The sequence below is a fragment of the Sinocyclocheilus anshuiensis genome, unplaced genomic scaffold (assembly GCF_001515605.1).
Source record: "Sinocyclocheilus anshuiensis isolate Anshui unplaced genomic scaffold, SAMN03320099.WGS_v1.1 scaffold355, whole genome shotgun sequence".
NCBI lineage: Eukaryota > Metazoa > Chordata > Actinopteri > Cypriniformes > Cyprinidae > Sinocyclocheilus > Sinocyclocheilus anshuiensis.
Genome location: NW_015549571.1, coordinates 1,109,495 through 1,127,987, shown reverse-complemented (window position 1 = coordinate 1,127,987; position 18,493 = coordinate 1,109,495). Strand labels below are relative to the sequence as shown.

Below are 18,493 nucleotides of genomic sequence, written 5' to 3'. Positions count from 1 at the left end.
GTTCAAACAGTAACATTACAGACTAACTAAAGTTGAAAAAGTGAAAAAGCATAATAGGACCCCTTTAATGAAATAAAAGGCCACTTAAGCGTATTTAATGAGAGTGCACTTTCATGTTTCTAAACACACTTTTAATAAGTGCGCTTGTTTTGATGTTGAGTAATGTACTAAAGGACATGTAAAGCGCTTAACTGTTGCATGTTGTTTGATATTACATTTAATTTATTTGAAATATACTAAAACACAGCTTTGTCATTTCAATGTATAACTGCAAATATATTTAAATACATGGCATACAAGTTTCAAGAGAACTGACTGTATACAACTATATTTAGTTTATCATAAATGCTTGCCAGTACATTCAGCAGTACTTTAACCATATTTCAATGACAACAGAGTTATGAAATTACATGTAAAGATGTACTTAAGTCCTACTTAAGTGGGTCAAAATCACTCTGAAGTTCAATTATCAATGTCCAAAAACATTACATTCAGTTTGCACACAAGTATATTCTTGTAAAGTATATTATTTAACAAGTACTGTTTGTAAAAGTATGTTAATGTGTACCTTTTTTTTCACAAGGGATGGTCAAACAAGTTGTACAATAAAGGAAATGTTGAGCAGGTGAAAGCTTTAAACTAGTTTGACTGTTTATCATCTAAATAATGATACATGAGGGTTCTTATAATTATTCGCACTGATTGAATTGGTGCCTGTTTGTATTGGTTCTTATTAAAATGTATTTATAAGCCACATTTCATACCCGCCATCTTGAATTATTTTTTTATTTTTTTCACTGAGTTCATCACAGTGCGTTTTAGTATGACCTGGTCATATTGACATCTCTAATCCAAATTAAAAAATGAGCATTAGTTCTGACACCATTAAAAATACTGATATTATTTCCCTCATTCCTCATTGTTCACTGGTGTGTCAGATATGTTGTTTTTATATTTATCCCTGCAAAAATGTCTTTTCTCTATAAGAAATCTCTCTCATATCAATGATGTAAGTGAGACTGTAATACCTTTCTGTACTGATTGACAGATGATTAATATTGACTTGAGATATATTGTGCAACAATCTGATGGAACTGGATTGTGCTCTTATAATTTTGAAGACATTTTATAGAATAATTCATTACCTTAAGCACATAGGATACAATTTCTCATTCTTTTAATAATAGTTTATGTGATTCAAAAACAAAATAATAAAAACAAAACGCTAGCTTTTACTTTAGCAAAAGCTTAAGTATTTGCTAATATAGAAAGTAGATGTTGGAAACACAGGATGAGAACATGTGAAAAATAGCATCTAACAACAGTTATTGTTAACATCATTTTGGTAACACTTTACTTCAAGCCTTTATGTAGAATGCAATATAAAGATAATGCACATTGTAATGCATTATATCTATATCTAACCAAATGCATTATAATATTTGAAGCTTTGTTTGTCACGTGTTTTAACGCATTATACTTTCTAAAGTTGTAACAGTGAATAGATAAGTATTATATTGCAATATAACTGTGTTACAGTTATTCCTGGGGTTTACACAATGCATTATAAGGTGCATAAAAGTTATAATTAATGCATTAAAACTACTTCTATAATGCATATTTTTACACATATGTAAATAAGGGATCACACCAATATTTTATTTTTTCATTACAAGTGAGCGTCATATACTGTATTAAGACAAAATCAAAAATGTATGAATTGAGTGAGGGTACCCAATCGGTCTTGTTGATAATACTGATAAATCTGCACTTCTCTGTGCTGATATTAATGTAGGCTGTGTGCACACGTGAGTCTTTCTGTGCTTCTGTCTGTGTTTGACAGCTTCTCCCAAACCTGGCCATCCACTCCTGGACAGAAGAACATGTGGTGGGTAGAATATTTCTCAACAGAGCTGATCTGATCAGACTTCACCTTTAGATTTTTGTTCTTTTTTTTTTTTACATATTTTGCATACTTTACAGCATTTCTGGATGGAGCAGATTTTTCAAGGTGAGATTCTTCATCATACTTATATTTATATTTATACAAAATTAAAATTTGGGGCCAGTGAGATTCTTTTTTAAAGAAATTAATACTTTTATTCCACAAGGGCACATTAAATTGATCACAAGTGACAGTAAAGACTTTCACAGTGTTACAAACGATTTCTATTTGAAATAAATGCTGTTTTTGGAACTTTTTACTCATCAAAGAACCCTGGAAATATTAAGCAGCGAAACCTGTTTTCAACATAATGTTTCTTGAGCAGCAAATTAACATATTACGATGATTTCTCAAGGATCATGCAATGAAGACTGGAGTAATGATGCTACAAATTCAGCTTTGTATCGCAGGAATAAATTATATTTTTAAATAGAAAACAATTATTTTAAATAGTAATAATATTTCATAATATTACTCTTTTTACTGTATAAATGCAGCCCTGGTGAGCATGAGACTTGTTTCACTAAACATTCAAACAGTAGTGTATATTCAAATACAAATCCAGAATGGTGTCTTTGATGGTTAGCTTTTTCGGTAAAGGGTTCGAGGATACAAAATATCATTAGGTCAGTATAACAACAATAAACATTGATGCAGTTAAGTGAAAGAGTCCCTGCTAGGACAGAAACATAAGCGTGTGTGCTGTGTAGGTGATGGAGAGCTGCAGCAGTACGCCGAAATCTTCAAGCAGAATCACATCACAGGACAGAGACTGCTGCTGCTGTCCGAGACGGACATGAGAGATCTGGGTGTGACGTCTAAAGGACACATCATACATCTCAAGGTACCAGGCTGCTTCCTCCAGGACACTCTTAAGTGCTAATGCACTAAACAGCTCTTTGGCACACATTTAAATGTACTGGCACACTAAAGAGTGATATTTAAAATAATAACGTTACTTTTGTTATTTATTGTGGCATTGATGATTATTTCGAACATTATACAGTGGTGGCCAAAATTGTTAGAACACCTGACTCAGGTGTTTTTTTGCCTCCAAAACATGGTTTTATTTCATGATGTTCATGAAACAAACATGCAGATGGTTGCTCTGAGCACAGCAAATATCAGATGAAGTGAGTCGTACTGTTTTTATCCACTTTTAACTTTAATATTTGGTGTGTCTACTAGGGGTGTGCGATATTGGCAAAAAAGAATATCTCGATAATTTTCTGGGATTTTATGGATGACGATATTTTGCTGAGTGTGTTATTGTGCTGGTACCTTAAGGACTGCCGTGGACAGCTGACTCCTAAAGTTTTTGATATTCTTCATATTCTGTGCAGTGGTCAGTTCACACTGATAGAAATTCATCTTTTCCAATAAGTTTTAACTGATTTTTACATTTTATGGGCATTTTGACCGTTATAAAGCCATTTTTTTTCTAAAAGTGTACATTATCTTTTGAATACTGATATTTGAAATTATTTAAATAATAAAAGATACTCTAAATGTGAAATTAAAACTGCCAGTAGGTGGCAGCAAGTCACTGTTAATAAGTGAGTCATTGCGATTGAACCGAATCATTTAAACGGTTGATTCATTCAGGAACGAAACACCGTCATGTTGCTCAGAGACACAAAACAGCGCTGTGGTTGTGTTTGGAATTATTTTTGTTGTCGAAATAGCGCAGAAACAGGACATATGGTGTCTAAAACGTAAGTCTCTTAATTAACTTCTTGTTTATTGAACTGAATCATTGTCATTTTTGGAGAAAAAAAATGACATATATATATCCTCTAGTTTTCAACAAAGCTGAAACTGTGCTCAGAAAAGCCAAGATCCCAATATGAACTCATATGAAGATGCCACGTTCGTTTTGGAGCTTAATACTTGATTTCAACAATCGACTGATCTGCGTCTTGGACTTTTTTTTTTTTTTTCCGCCAAGGAATTCTAGAAATATCCGTGACAGCGTTTGTACTAAAATGAAACTCCATTATATCATATTGCTATGCTTTGAAAGAGCAACCTCTGAGAAATAATTTTTCTTCCTCTGGGATATCACACGTCTGATTGTGTAAGGCATTCGTGTGCGTGCTCCATAGAGAGCCTGATTTGTTTAATTAATTACTCTAGATGTATATGACATATGCCAGAGCACGAATTATATGTTCATAAGTGATACACAATGGTATTAATTGTTGTTTTGCTGCTTAAAGTCCATTAACAGGTAATAATTACGTTACATTCACACACAGCTGGTCATTGGCTGATTGTCAGTGCGCTGCATAAATCCCTCTCGTGGTTTTTTTAAACATTATGTCAAATCTTTCTTTTTCAGACCGAAATTGAGAAACTTACCCACGACTACCTGAACCTGTTCCACTTTCCGCCGTTGATCAAGGCATGTGGTCTTTGTGGTTTCATCGCTTTCTAGATCTTCTTTTACATCAGAGTTGACATGAATTTGCATTTGAATAATCTCTACGTTGCTTTAGCCGAATTCTTCCTCATCCGTTACGGTCACAGCTAATGTATTTCCTTGTACATCCTCTCTCAGGATGGTTTGGCCACGGAGGAAGCAGAGGAGGAGTGGACAAAGACTGTGAATCTGGAGTTGGTGTTTGGATATCACTGGAAAGCAGGCACAGGCCAAACGGTAAATTACAACACTGCATATCATGTGTGTCATAGTTACTGATTAATCTATGAAACAAAACTGAATCCATGTGATCTTTGGTTTTGGCGTCATTTTATTATGTTGCTCACAAGATGCTGTTATGCAGTTGAGTGTTTTGAGTGGTTGCCCGGGTTTTGTAGGCGGTAACGTAATGCGTAGTTTTTGTCATATCTATTAATTAATTCAAAAATACTTCAGAAATGCTGTTTAATTTCTGCATTAAATTTTATTGTGATATTTTCGGAGCATAACATCAAACATAGGGTGATAAAACTGCCCTGAAATCAATAATGAAGAAAAAGGCTTATTAAGAAAACCTTATTAAGTACTAAGGCATAAAAAACAATATAGAAAATAAGTAATGCTTTATATTTTAATTTAATTTCTTTTATTTTATAACTTATACTTATCAAAACTGATTCACTGCTTATTAACATTTTAAAAACTTCAAATTTTCAATTTTGAAACATTTCAAAAGTCAAATCATAGTCATGTGGTCCAACTAACAAGCAGAGGTATGCAGAAAAAAAAAATGTAAAAAGAAAATGATATGTCTCTTAAAAAACATTTTATGACAAGGCAGCGTTAGTTCAGGTTGAAAAATGTCATGCGGTGCGACTCCCCCAAAAACGTTGACGTTCCTGAGTTAAAAAAATTATTTGATATTTGTAAAAAATAAATTAATAAATAACTTGAAATATATTTTAAAACTTTTTGGAAATTAATGAGATGTGGACAATCACATGCATTCATGAAATTGATGTTTACACCACATTTTAAATTGGAAATGGCACCAAGATGATTACATTTCCAAGAAATAAAAGATTTTCTCTTGCCATTGACTCATGTCCGATCACTTAAAAAAGTAATTGCATTGTTTGTGGTTCTCTTTAAGCCCTAAGATTTCTTTGTTATTTACCATCATCATTTTTGCATCTCTGTCTGTGTAACATCTGCCGCGTTAACAGGGGGCTTTTGTTGGAGACGTGATAACTGAGATGTTTTGTCACAATTGCTGTGCTCCTTGATTTGAAGTTGTCTTCCTCAAGTAAATGATGCCTGTTATCGGCCTCCTCCGAAGACTGACCACCGTCTCGCTAACGCATTTTCCGTTCCCAAGCCTCTTGTTTTTGTTCCTCTTTTTTGTTCTCTTAAAAAGGGCCGCGAGAGATAAATAATTTTTCATCCAAGACGACGCGTAGCATCCACCCCCTCTTGCTGGCGAGCCTTTGTTTGGGCCCCTGACACAAGAGAGCGACTGTGTCTTCACTTGCCGTTTGAATTTAATAAAAAATTTAGCCAGAAGTCATTTTCTTTTTAAAAGGCAAATGTTATTTAATCTTTCAGCTGTTCATTGTCCCATCATAAATAGTCCCCTTTCAAGGCGTGCGGCGGGGCTGAAGCGGGGCCGCTAATTGCCTCCTATTTCTCTGACATGTGGTGGTTTGGTTGGGAGGAAGCTCAGCGGGAAGAAGGAAACAGGAGTCTGAGAAAATGAGAGCTAATTATTTTCCCCTGCCTGGTGTCAGCCTCCGTGTCAGCCTTGTTTTTACAAACTGCAAGGTTTTTTGCAATAAATAAAACAAACCCGCTCTGCTCTAGGTTTTTTTTCTCGCCGTTTTCGCTCGCTCGCTCACTCGCTTTGCGTCTCCCTCTCTCTCTCTCTCTCTCTCTCTCTCTTTCCTGGCGGTGTCGTGGTACCAGCTGCACTTCTCAAAGCCTAAATGAGACCCAGCGATTGTGCTTTGCCCATCTGACAGCACAGAGTGTTTCTGTTAATGAGGATATCAGGGCTTAGTCGCCGGAAAGGTGCTGAATTATGTATGAGGTGTCATTAGACGCTTACCACGCTGGCCGTCATTACCGCACATTGTTTCTGCCGCTGCTATTAGGCAGGGCTAACGTTTGGCAAACGCTTGGTCAGCGCTCAGCTGACGTGTTACTGGACGCCTTTAAGCCCCGTCCAAAACAAGCAGGCACACGTTCACGATTGCCTTTTCTCGCTCCCTCGCCTCTTGCGCGAGAAAGAGGGCTTGTTCTCTGTCGAGATGTTGTGTAAGTGAACAGCCACGTGCTTTAAGCGGTAAACTTTGACCTCGGCGCCGGGCTGGCAGATTGGATGGATCATTACCGCTCTGCCCAGCGCGCTCGGCTCAGACGTTTCTTGCATGGCCTCTCAGAAAAGGGCCTCATCTCCATTGCTAATGTGAATGAGAATGGATGTTAAGGTCTCCCGCTCATGTTACGAACACGGTCGCTTCTCTGCACTCTGATCTCTTAGCTTCAGTCTTCACATCATTCTGTCTCAGAAACACGCGTGTGTGAATGAACACCGGTTGACATTCAAACATTCATTCTCACGTTTACACGCCACACCTCAAAGTTCAACATTATCTGTAACACTCGAAAAGCTAGTGTTAAGTGTGTCCATTTATAAGCTTTCTTCTGTTGTCCTATTGTACGTATTCAAGGCCCAGATGCACCAATCCAACATAAATGAACTAGAAGCAATGAAAAGTGTACCGCGGTGTATCATATCGCCTGAGTCTCAAATAGAGATCACGATTCTCCCATGATTCTGAACTAAACAAAATAATGTGTGAGAAAATATTAATTGCTGCAGTCTATTTGAAAGTGCTTAATTAATTGAAATGGATTATTAAACATTTGAATATAGTATATGTATTTAAAATATACTATATTTAATACACCAATTTTCGATATTAAAATTATGAAAAATTGGTTTGAATGAATGATTCAGTGACTCACTCATAAACACTTGTTTCATTACGGGATGAATCAGCGTTTTTGAACGAATCTCGAATGAATGATTCAATGACAAATACATTTTTGAACTGTCACTTGTCGCCACCTAGAGGCAAAACGATGCAATCAACACAAACGCTATTTGAATCGCCAGTTACTATCAAAAGGGTATACGCTCTATTTTGATCGCTACCATAGATATCAATGTTTGTATCCGAACTATAAACTTTCACCCCAGTATTTCTGTGATAATATGAATGACTGTAAGACAGAAATAATGCTGTGTAGTTGAAAAGACTGTTTGCGAAGCTGTTTCTAGAGTATTAGTCCTAAACAACGGAGTGTGAGATGTTTGTTAATGTTTTTATCTTAATTTTATGTTGTTACTTATTTTTGAATCTTTCACGTTACACATGACGTCAGAGCCCATTCAAACCGAGGGGGCGCGTACAGCTTGAATGCAGCTTCCAAAAGACAAAAAATAGCCGAATACTATTTTTTATATTTGATACAATCACACCGGCGTGATTAGTACGTTCAGTGCGGCACATCACTTGAGCCAGAAACACGTGCATTATAACACACACGATTAAAAAAGTTAGAAAGTTTCATCCTTGTCCAGTGTCCCCGCTATTTCTCTCCAGAAGTTATCACCAATAAAAATATCTTTGTATTCGTTTAAACTAGAATTGTGTGGATTTCTTACAATCTCTTACTGGGATGTGTATTGTGTTTATTATTGTTGCCGTCTCCAGTTGTTGTTCTGCCTCCTCTGTTTGATTTTCGACTTGTTAGACAATGGTACAAGATCAGTGTTGTCACCTTGTGGACTGATCTGTCAGAACATTTACGATGCAGATGTTGAAATTGCCACCACAAATACTGTACATATAGCCTACTGTATATGCATAAAAAAATAACAAAGTATACTTTGACAAGAGGGGAGCAACCACCCAAAATTACGTAGGAGCTGTATAGCAGCGTGCTAAACACTCAGAATAGGTGACTTCTGCACAGGCAAGCATCACTCACATTAAATGATATCTTAAATCATGAAACTGAGATTTGCTACTCGTGATTGTGTTTACGACTGTCACCAATTCCTGAAAAATTCCTATAGACTTACACTGAAAGATAGAGTTCGAAGATCAGAATCACAGAGATGAATTGAGAGTAGCCAAAACACTCTAGAACCAAATTAAAAATAAATAAAAAAACACTCAGCAGCACCCTGGCAATCACCCACAAGTTTTGTATGGGAAAGAAGTGTTACTTCAGAAAATTAGAAAATCGAGATATTACTTTTCTAAGCAATTAGATTTAAAATTGTTGACCTGGAAATGTGAAAATCTATTTAGATTAAAGTGTACAGGGTGGTGTCACCCAGGTTTGTGCTTTGCAAAAAGAGCCATTAAAGCTCACGTGTGATTTGAATACACATTATCGTCCTCTAGGTTATGCTGTTGGGTTATATCGCCCTCAAACAGCTCAAATCATACAGGTCTACATTTCTGTTCGGCCACATTTACCTACAAAAGATGCTACAGTTTAACCTCATTCTACCGACTGTTGTCTCATGTGTATCTCTGTATTTCTGACCTCCGCAGGACTGCAAATGGAAAATGTACATGGAGCTTGATGGGGATGAGGTGGCAATCGCATATATCAAAGACGTGACCTTTAATGCCAACAGACCAGATGTAGATGTATTAAAGATGACCAAGGTGAGAAATGTCATGGAACAGTGTAAATTACATCTCCATTATGTTTGTACTGTGTTTTGAGGAATGCAGGAGACTGAGGTCGTATAGCAGAGATGTTTGTGTCATAACCTCACAACCGCCAACACAAGTTTCAAATGTGTTGTGAGTAGATGCTTGTTATGATGCTGTCATGCCTTTCAGCCTTAGGTTGATGTGCTTTACTGTTTGTGGTAAAATCTAAATTACTCTCCAGCCTCCGTTTGTGATGGATAAGTGGATCGTGGGGATTTCTGGCACACAAACCGTTGACTGCACAGTAAACTATGAGGTAAGTACCAAAACAAAAAAGACTAGGTCCACAGTACAGTCTACATGAAATAGTGTTCTGAATGTACTTACTACATATTTGCTATAGTACAAGTAGTAATTAAAACCTATACCTAACCTATAAGTCCATGTAGTTACTTTATATTACTTAATACTTTCAGTGCAGAGCATATCCTGTCAAATAAAGTGCAACCAATTCTGCAGTGTGACATTTTTGCAGAGTGAAACTGCATATTCTGTAAGGAAATACAATGTTAGACAAGACTTGATTTTGATTATTGGTTAAAAACTTGAATAGGTTTGGTGGTGACAACAATTGAAAGGGAAAGTGGCAGAGCAAGATTCTGAATAATGTGCACAAATGGGCACAACAACAATACCCGTGTGAAAAGATGTACTATTTAGCATAAAAAGAGCACTTGTTACAAAAATAATATATTTTAATAATTATATGTATTGAAGTGAAAACTGAAAGCTTTATTAAATATTAATGCATGTTAATTGCAAAAAAATGTATTATAGTAATTTCACAATAACTTGTCTTTTAAATATGGAGTACTGTCGAATGTACAAACACACATTTATGGTAAACTGTTAATATTTTCTATTAAAACTTGTATGTCGTGTATCTACAATACCATTCAAAAGTTTTTGAACAGTAAGATTTTTAATGCTTTTTTTAGAGTTTAAAGAACAAGCTCACCAAGCTTGCAGCTTATTTGATCCAAAATACAGCAAAAGCAGTAATATTGTGGAATATTTTTACTATTTAAAATAACTGTTTTCTATTTGAATATATTTTACGATGTAATTTATTCCTGTGATCAAAGCTTATATATTGTAATGATGATGTTGCAATTTAGTACATTTATATTACATTTAAATGCAATATCACACTGCATTTAAAATTATATTCAAGTTCTTTACATGTATATATTTAGTATGTCAGTCAACACATCAAAATAAGTGTGCTTCTTTAAAACATGACAAAAGATTATGAAAACATAATGATTTAAAATGAAGAAACAGTCGTGAAATTGTCTCTTTAAGTAAACTTGAGTGGCCTTTTTGATTAATATTAGTATGAACACTTTTGAAATATATAATTTTAGGTTTCAAAGTACATTTCAAGTGCACATGAAATACAATTAAGTACACTTCTTTTTCACATGGGTAGGAACTCATATTAAGAAAGTAAATAGCAAAAAAGTTATTTTAATTTCATGTTAAATATACAACGTCAACATTTCACTGGACATTTTGTCATTGTAGAGAGTCAAATACACAAGCAGTATGCTTTTAAGAAAACTCTTTATGTGCAACTTTCTAAACAGTGTAAAATTCATTGGGTATATTTGCAATCTGTATGCAAAATGTGCCATTAAGGTTATAAGGGGACATGTTTAAGCTGGTGCCTTGTCTCCTGCCAGGGTAATGTGAGATCTCTTAAGTGCACGAGACACGAGCACAGACTGCAGTGGAGTCCAGACAGCGGGAGGGACGTGATCAGACCTGTAGAGCTGCTCATTGAGACGGCGCCAAGCATCAGGGAAGGTCACAACAGAAGCAGGTCCAACTCAGGTAATACAATACTGATTAGTAGAGAGCTTGTTTGGTGTCATATTCAAATTAATTATATTGAACTTTCTTTTGAAAGGCAATGTAATATATAGCAATTGAGAACTGGGTAGTAATTGATCACATGTAATCTGGATTACGTAATCAGATTCCAAAAAATTAAGTACTTGTAATTAGATTCAATTACATTTTAAAATACTCAAATTAGACTTTTTTATTGATTATATGATTACGTATTACAATTACATATTACAATTTTTCATGCAGTTTGGAATCAGTAACAGACTACAATTTTCAAGTAAACTACCAGTTCTGTATATATATAAATTGTACAGTTGTATTTTAAATATACATATATGTGTGTGTGTGTGTGTGTGTGTGTGTGTGTATGCATAATATATAACATATATGTGACCCTGGACCACAAAACCAGTCATAAGGGTCAATTTTTTGAAATTGAGATGTATACATCATCAAGCTGAATAAATAAGCTTTCCATTGATGTATTAATTATTCACGGTATTTAGAAGTGCCCACGATAACAATATCGTGCATATTCATTACCGTGATATATCGCATTACCGAATACCGGCACAAGTCTAGCTCCAGGGTCATATATAACAATTATAAACATATATATATATATATATATATATATATATATATATAACAAAATTGTACATTGTATGCAGATGTCATGCAACCCTACTATCAAGTTTTTGAGTGAAAAATAATAAATGATCTTTAATTTATAGGTAAACTAACTAGTTCCTACTGAGTAATAGCTTAATGTGGGCAAGATTTGCAATCCTGTTACTTTATTTTGTATGCTTTTATTTTTTTATTTTATTTAAATGTTATTTTATTTTACAATTTTTGGGCTGTTGTATTTGGAAATAAAAAATACTAATAGCAATTACAAACATTTGGATATCAGTGTTGCAAAAATTGCAAACCCCAGATGAAATGTACAATAAATAAACCAGCTGCAATGATACTTAGTTTGACCTTCTGAGATGAAATGTCCTTTCAGCCCTATTTTGCATATCCATGGAAAATGTCTCGGTTTCTCATTCTATTATTCTGTTCCTCGATCAGGTGTTGATCCCAGATGGATTTACAGTCTGAGAATGAAGCAGTGGAGAGAGCAAGCTGCCCAGGAGTCCACAGGCAAGATGACCCTCCCTCAGTTCCTCTCCGTCATCGGGAACCAATCATCGTATGCTGCCGCTGTCAGGAGATCGCCCAATCGCAGCCCTCTCACTCCATGGACAGACTCCCGGAGTTCCTCTCCCACCCTTTCTGTCAAACTCTCCACTATCCATCTGGGGTCAAAGGGCAGCAGCCCATCCAGCACGACATCTGAGAGCACCTCAGAGCGAGAGCGGCCCCCTAGTGCTGGAGCTAAACACAACTACCACAGAAAAGCATACTACGACCACACGTTTAAAACCAACGGAGGAGGAAGAGCAGAAGTGGAAGCCAGAAGGCCTAATCAGATGTCACAGAGAGGATCCAGAGGCTTGCAACATGCTGGACGGCCCCGAAACAACAACTCCTATATAACACCGTCTAACCACCAACGCCCAATACCGGGGATGTCCGTTGTCACTGAGGGGGTGAAGCAGAAAGGGGCGTCTTCCGTCAAACTCTCCACCATCCATCTGGGGTCAAAGGGCAGCAGCCCGTCCAGCACGACATCTGAGAGCACCTTGGAGCGAGAGCGGCCCCCTAGTGCTGGAGCTAAACACAACTACCACAGAAAAGCATACTACGACCACACGTTTAAAACCAACGGAGGAGGAAGAGCAGAAGTGGAAGCCAGAAGGCCTAATCAGATGTCACAGAGAGGATCCAGAGGCTTGCAACATGCTGGACGGCCCCGAAACAACAACTCCTATATAACACCGTCTAACCACCAACGCCCAATACCGGGGATGTCCGTTGTCACTGAGGGGGTGAAGCAGAAAGGGGCGTCTGAAGAGGCCCGGTCTGGTGATGGGGACTGGATTAAAGTAGAAAGAAAGAAACCTAATAAACAGGAACATAAGCACCAGGAAGTGAGGCAGGGCAGAGGCCGGCCGCGCAGAGGAGGGAGAGGCGGTGGGCGTGGCCGAAGTTGAGTGCTTATAAAGCGTTACACCGTGTCCTAACTAGTCAAGATTCCAGCGACAAACAATGTGTCTGTCCACACCAGACGCGACGCGGCAGAATCAATCAAACATCACAGCCAATCAAAAATGCATGTGGGCGGGCTCTCTCTGGAAGCGCACTGCACTCGCAACGAAATACGTTTATAATCTAGTTCATAAATATTAAATCTTTTTAAGATTAATAAATTTACATACTGAGTGACTGATACCATCTTTGTTATGGAATACGCTTGTTGGTTCGCATTGAGTTCACAGTTTTATTATTTAATTTGTATAATTTGTATGTTGTTGTTCCAGCCACGACGTTGCGGAAATAGAAACCATTTCTACAATAGAAATTTCACGTGTCGCCGTCGTGGCTATAGTTAGGACAAAACCTCTGATTAACATGGAAAAGATACCTTTTATCACTTGTCGTGGCCTCGCATTGCATGTAGCTAGGACACGGTGTTATGGTTTCTACAATGGTTTCTATTTCCGCGATGTCGCGGCTGGAACAACAACATACAAACTATACGACAGTAGATAATCTTAGGTGATTATGCACTTTATAAAAACTTAAACGTGTCTAATGTGAGTTTGAATATCATTTTGCGTGAGCTTATAGCCATACTGAAAGCAACAACAGATAGTTAACCTCAGATTTTGAAAATAAATTAAAGCAAACATGTACATTAAAACTGCGAACACATTGCGAACTAACAAGCGTTTTCCATGATGACAAAGATGGTATCAGTCACTCAGTATGTACATTTAACGATGTTAAAAATGTTTGATATTTATGAATTAGATTATAAACGTATCCATTTCGTTGCGAGTGCAGTGCGCTTCCAGAGAGAGCCCGCCCACACACGCTTCTGATTGGCTGTGATATTTGATTGATTTTGTCTAGTTTGGACACCCATATTGCTTGACGCTGGAATCTTGTCGTGTCGCGTGTAGTTAGGACCAACCGGCAAAACCCTTGATGACAACTGTGAGGGGGGTGAATTTTTTTATAACTCATCCGTTTAAATTATATTAAGCCTTAAAGTTCTGCATAACTAAGGGCGGCCACTTGAGTGACAGGGTGGATTGCCGCTGCTGTCACCACCGTCGAGCTAGGTGGGCGTGGCTTCAGCACCCTGCTCCCGCCTCTTTGCCCATTTTCGATTATCCGGGAGTGACGCGCTGCCAAGATGGAGACGGCCGGCTCCGCCCACTTTTGAGCTTCAAAAACGCTCTTCAGAAACCTACGGGTCACGTCACGGACACTACGTCCATGTTTTTATACAGTCTATGTTTAGGACACGGTGTTAGAAGGGGTTGATGATTAATCACGTTTGATCCACTGTAAGGGCTGGAGAGTTGGCTTATAACCAAAGCACTTAAGTGTTCCTAGGGGATTCAATAAAAGCATCTTCAAAATTGACACTGATAAAGGGTAAAAGTTCACCATGAAATGGATATACTGATTTTAAATGTCATAAATTATGCATTTTCTGAAAAAAAGAGCTTTTCTCTGTTCTTTCATAGTTGACATTGCCTTCCAGGTTTTAACTTGAATTTGCCTCTCTTGTGGTCTCTGATTTTCTTTTGTTTCTTTTTAAAGGGTTTCTTATGTATTTGAACTATGCTAAACACTTAAGTGATGCTGGTCATAGCAGAGGACTTTTTTCAATTAAACCGTCTCTGCCTGCAAGGCAAACGAGGTTAGATTGTTAAATATTTTATTATGGAGGACTATTTAATTTATATGATATTAAAGATTTATTTATTATATTGGTGGAATTTTAAACTTTTGTCAATTTATAAGATATTAATAAAATATAAACTTGAAATGAACTCTGCTCGTTTTATCTAGTCAGTTTTTCGCGCGATTTATGTGTCCTTATGCAAATGAGCTCTGAGGTTTGGCGCCACAGCTAAAGATCCTGTAAGCGCAAACAGACATGATTTTATTCACTTTAATTCCAATAATCTAGGACTTCTAATACAGTTTTATCAACATGTGTATACTCAACCCATAATGAAATGGATAATGCAGTTCTTGTGTCTTCAGCCTATTCGATTGCGTTACTTTATTAATTTTACGGAGCTTCCGGGACTCGCGTGTGGCGCGGAAGAGAGTCACGCCTCTTCAAGAATTACCCGCCAACTTCCAGACTAAACTCCGCGCCACACGACTGAGACACAGCCACACACATTCACAGCCGACTCAGGCACAGTATACACTCACACCCCCTCAAATCACTGCGAGCTCCACACAATGCGCTCCAAGGTACAGTAAAACATATCAGCTTTTGTTTTCTATTGACCTGAAAGTACAGCTGCTATTGTATGTGTGGGTTTGTGTTTATGAATGCATGCATGCAGGCTCTCGTGGCGTGTGTAAAGTTTGTTTCAACGCTATAAAAGTGAAATTAACAGCTCAAACGATTGATCATGTTATTTATCTGTTTGGGACATAAATGTCCCATAAAAAGAACTCCACACAATGCGCTCCAAGGTACAGTAAAACATATCAGCTTTTGTTTTCTATTGACCTGAAAGTACAGCTGCTATTGTATGTGTGGGTTTGTGTTTATGAATGCATGCATGCATGCTCTCGTGGCGTGTGTAAAGTTTGTTTCAACGCTATAAAAAGTGAAATTAACAGCTCAAACGATTGATCATGTTATTTATCTGTTTGGGACATAAATGTTTGTCCCATAAAAAGAAGCACTATGTTTGTTTTTCAACTCTTTGCTGGTTTATTAAACTTGTAGGCGTGTGTTTAGTGGGGGCAGGGGTCGCCCCAAACTTTACAAAGCATCTAATCAACATTTGTTTATAATGAAATATGTATCAGTATCCTGTTGTTGACCCAGTAAAGTTTAAATACAATTTCTCAACGTTATACAAATAACTTGATTTTGCAAAAATAACTGTGTACAAATAAATAAATAAAATAATTTAACTTATACAGTTGTAAAGAGGTTTCAAGTTTCTGCCTAGAAGTCATGGCCTCCAGACATAGAAGAGGTTAATTCTCACCCATCTGCACTCCTTAATTTAATATTCTTATCTAATTATGATTTCAAGTCTTTGCCCACTTTATAAATTGTCATTGCTTGCTGTGTAGAGAAATATTAGAAAATATACAGGGCCTGTTACTGTTTCCAAGATGCATGTCTCAAACGGACCTCCACAGAAAGCCAGACTGAGCTGAGCAGGTTTATCATGAATGTGTTGTATGTTGTTGTGTGCAGAGGCAGCAGGCGAGGTCTCCCCCCTCCACCAGAATGAACCTGCACAGTTACAGGAGCACCGCTGTGCTTCCTATGGAAACCTCCTCCTCAGACGACAGCTGTGACAGTTTCGGATCTGATGGTTTTGGGACCTCGGTATGACATGAACTTTTCCATACATTAAACTGCCCTTGCAGATGCCCAAAAGATCAAAGACCGTTCTCTATACCTCCCTCTTAAAATCATTTGAAGATCATGTTTTGGTTTTGTTTTCTTATAGAAGAGACCGCTGAGACTGACGAGAAGCTCTGCTCCGAGTGCGAAAGTGTTCAGCGTTTTACCCGTGACGGAGGAAGAGGATGCGTGCAGCGGTTTTGAGAACGACCTGAACGACGACATGACAGAAATGGTTTGTAACCACAGGAAACGCTTCAGTCTCTGCTTGTTGCTTTATCATATACTGGCTTTTGAAAGGATGAATGTGTTCAATTAATCAAGTGGTTTTTCCTCACAGAAGATGGACTCTGATTCTGAGGCCTGTTCGCCTCCCAGAAAAACTCGCAAATCGTTCACGCTCCGAGTAGCCATGAAGTTCCCGAACAAACGGGCCAGTCCTTCAAAGCCAGTGTCGCCTGAGTCCAAACCTGAACCTAAAGACCCTGAGTCTGACTCTGAGGTAGACGACTTCATGCTGAAGAGAGCACTGAACATCAAAGAGAACAAAGCTATGGTGAGGAACTCTACTTCTACACACCTGCATCCTGCGTTTAATTGAGCTTTTTTTAAAAGTTAACTCGGTATGTATCCAACCCTGGATATTAGTATGCATTCATCTATTTGCAGTTTGAATGTAATTCTTATGATGATAATCATGATGATTAGTTTGAGTATGAATCCAGTTTTAACAGAATTGCGATCTCTTCCTTCTAGCTTGCTAAGCTAATGTCAGAGCTGGATAAGGTTCCTGGACTCATTCCCAGGAGGGCTGCTTTGTCACAGGGCAATACGGTAAGACTTCAGAGTACTGTCGTTAAAAAATGATGACTAAAAATTGTATTAATACTACTGATGATAAAATTATACTAATAATTTATTAATGTCTACAATAGTTAATATGAATAACTTGTTTATGCTAATAATATTGATAAAAAATTACATTATTACTAATAAGAAATAATGCTTAATTATTTTATTATGAGCAATACAATGCTACTAATTTAGATTATTATTAGTTCTTGTTTTACCTTGGTTTGACTGAATTTTCTCCTTCTCTCTGTACAGCCTCGTCGTGTTCCTCGCCGCTCTCTGGATGCCAGCGGCACTCGCCGGAGAAACCCAGAGCGAACGTCCCGTCCTCACACACGCTCCCGGTCACTGGTGGCCGGACCACCCTCCCCTGCTCCAGATGATGACCCTGAGGACCAATACAGCCTGGTCCGCAGAAACAGAAATTACGACGACGACGATGATGAAGAAGAGGTGCGTTACTTTAGTTAAAGGGATAGTTCACCCCAAAATGAAAATTCTGTCATTAGTTACTCACCCTCGTGTCGTTCCAAACCCGTAAGACCTTCGTTCATCTTCGGAACACAATTTAAGATATTTTTGATGAAATCGAAAAGCTCTCTGACCCTCCAAAGACCGCAATGCAACTGTAATGTTCCCAGATCCAGAAACGCAGTAAGGACATCGGCACAATAGTCCATGTGACATCAGTGGCTCAGCTTCAGTTTTGCGAAGCTACGAGAATACTTTGTGTGCAAAGAAAACAAAAATAACGACTTTATTCAACAATTCTTTTTTATTCAATTCTTGAACTAACCCTTTAATAGAGACTTTTTTTTTTCCCCGCTGTGCTGAAATTATAAACTTATGTTCAATTATTATTATTATTATATATTTTTTTATTTTGACAATGCAAAGTTGAATTGAGTATGATTACTCCAGGCTTCAGCAGCAACTCATTACAAGTAATGCGAGTTATGTAATCAGATTGCTTTTTTCAAGCAACTAGTAAAGTAATGCATTACTTTTAAATTTACAAGAAAATATGAGTTACTTTATAAGTGAAGTTACTTTGTTTTTCCATTTATTCACTGACACCTTTTTTTTTTTTTTTTTTTTTCAAACAG

General features: G+C 37.3%; 2 protein-coding genes across 3 annotated transcripts in view; both read left to right on the top strand.

The window, feature by feature from the left end:
• The window catches only part of LOC107657350 (mitogen-activated protein kinase kinase kinase MLT-like), a 46,252-nt gene extending 33,028 nt beyond the window's left edge, over nt 1-13,224 (top strand). The window contains exons 14-22 of the mRNA XM_016445393.1: nt 1,844-1,888; nt 1,984-2,011; nt 2,656-2,789; nt 4,287-4,349; nt 4,506-4,604; nt 8,999-9,115; nt 9,348-9,422; nt 10,852-11,002; nt 12,098-13,224. Of these exons, the coding sequence (XP_016300879.1) occupies nt 1,844-1,888; nt 1,984-2,011; nt 2,656-2,789; nt 4,287-4,349; nt 4,506-4,604; nt 8,999-9,115; nt 9,348-9,422; nt 10,852-11,002; nt 12,098-13,122 (1,737 nt within the window). The 3' untranslated portion in view covers nt 13,123-13,224. The remainder of the gene's footprint in view (nt 1-1,843; nt 1,889-1,983; nt 2,012-2,655; nt 2,790-4,286; nt 4,350-4,505; nt 4,605-8,998; nt 9,116-9,347; nt 9,423-10,851; nt 11,003-12,097) is intronic.
• A 1,894-nt stretch (nt 13,225-15,118) lies between these two features.
• Nucleotides 15,119-18,493, top strand: part of LOC107657370 (cell division cycle-associated protein 7-like) — a 7,543-nt gene continuing 4,168 nt past the window's right edge. Inside the window, exons 1-6 of one of the 2 annotated variants that reach the window (XM_016445415.1) lie at nt 15,119-15,412; nt 16,383-16,517; nt 16,642-16,770; nt 16,876-17,091; nt 17,292-17,369; nt 17,643-17,840. In XM_016445415.1, coding sequence (XP_016300901.1) covers nt 15,401-15,412; nt 16,383-16,517; nt 16,642-16,770; nt 16,876-17,091; nt 17,292-17,369; nt 17,643-17,840 — 768 coding nt within the window. In that variant the 5' untranslated portion in view covers nt 15,119-15,400. Of the gene's footprint in view, nt 15,413-15,622; nt 15,641-16,382; nt 16,518-16,641; nt 16,771-16,875; nt 17,092-17,291; nt 17,370-17,642; nt 17,841-18,493 lie in introns of those variants that run through there. The other variant, XM_016445416.1, reaches the window with a different exon arrangement.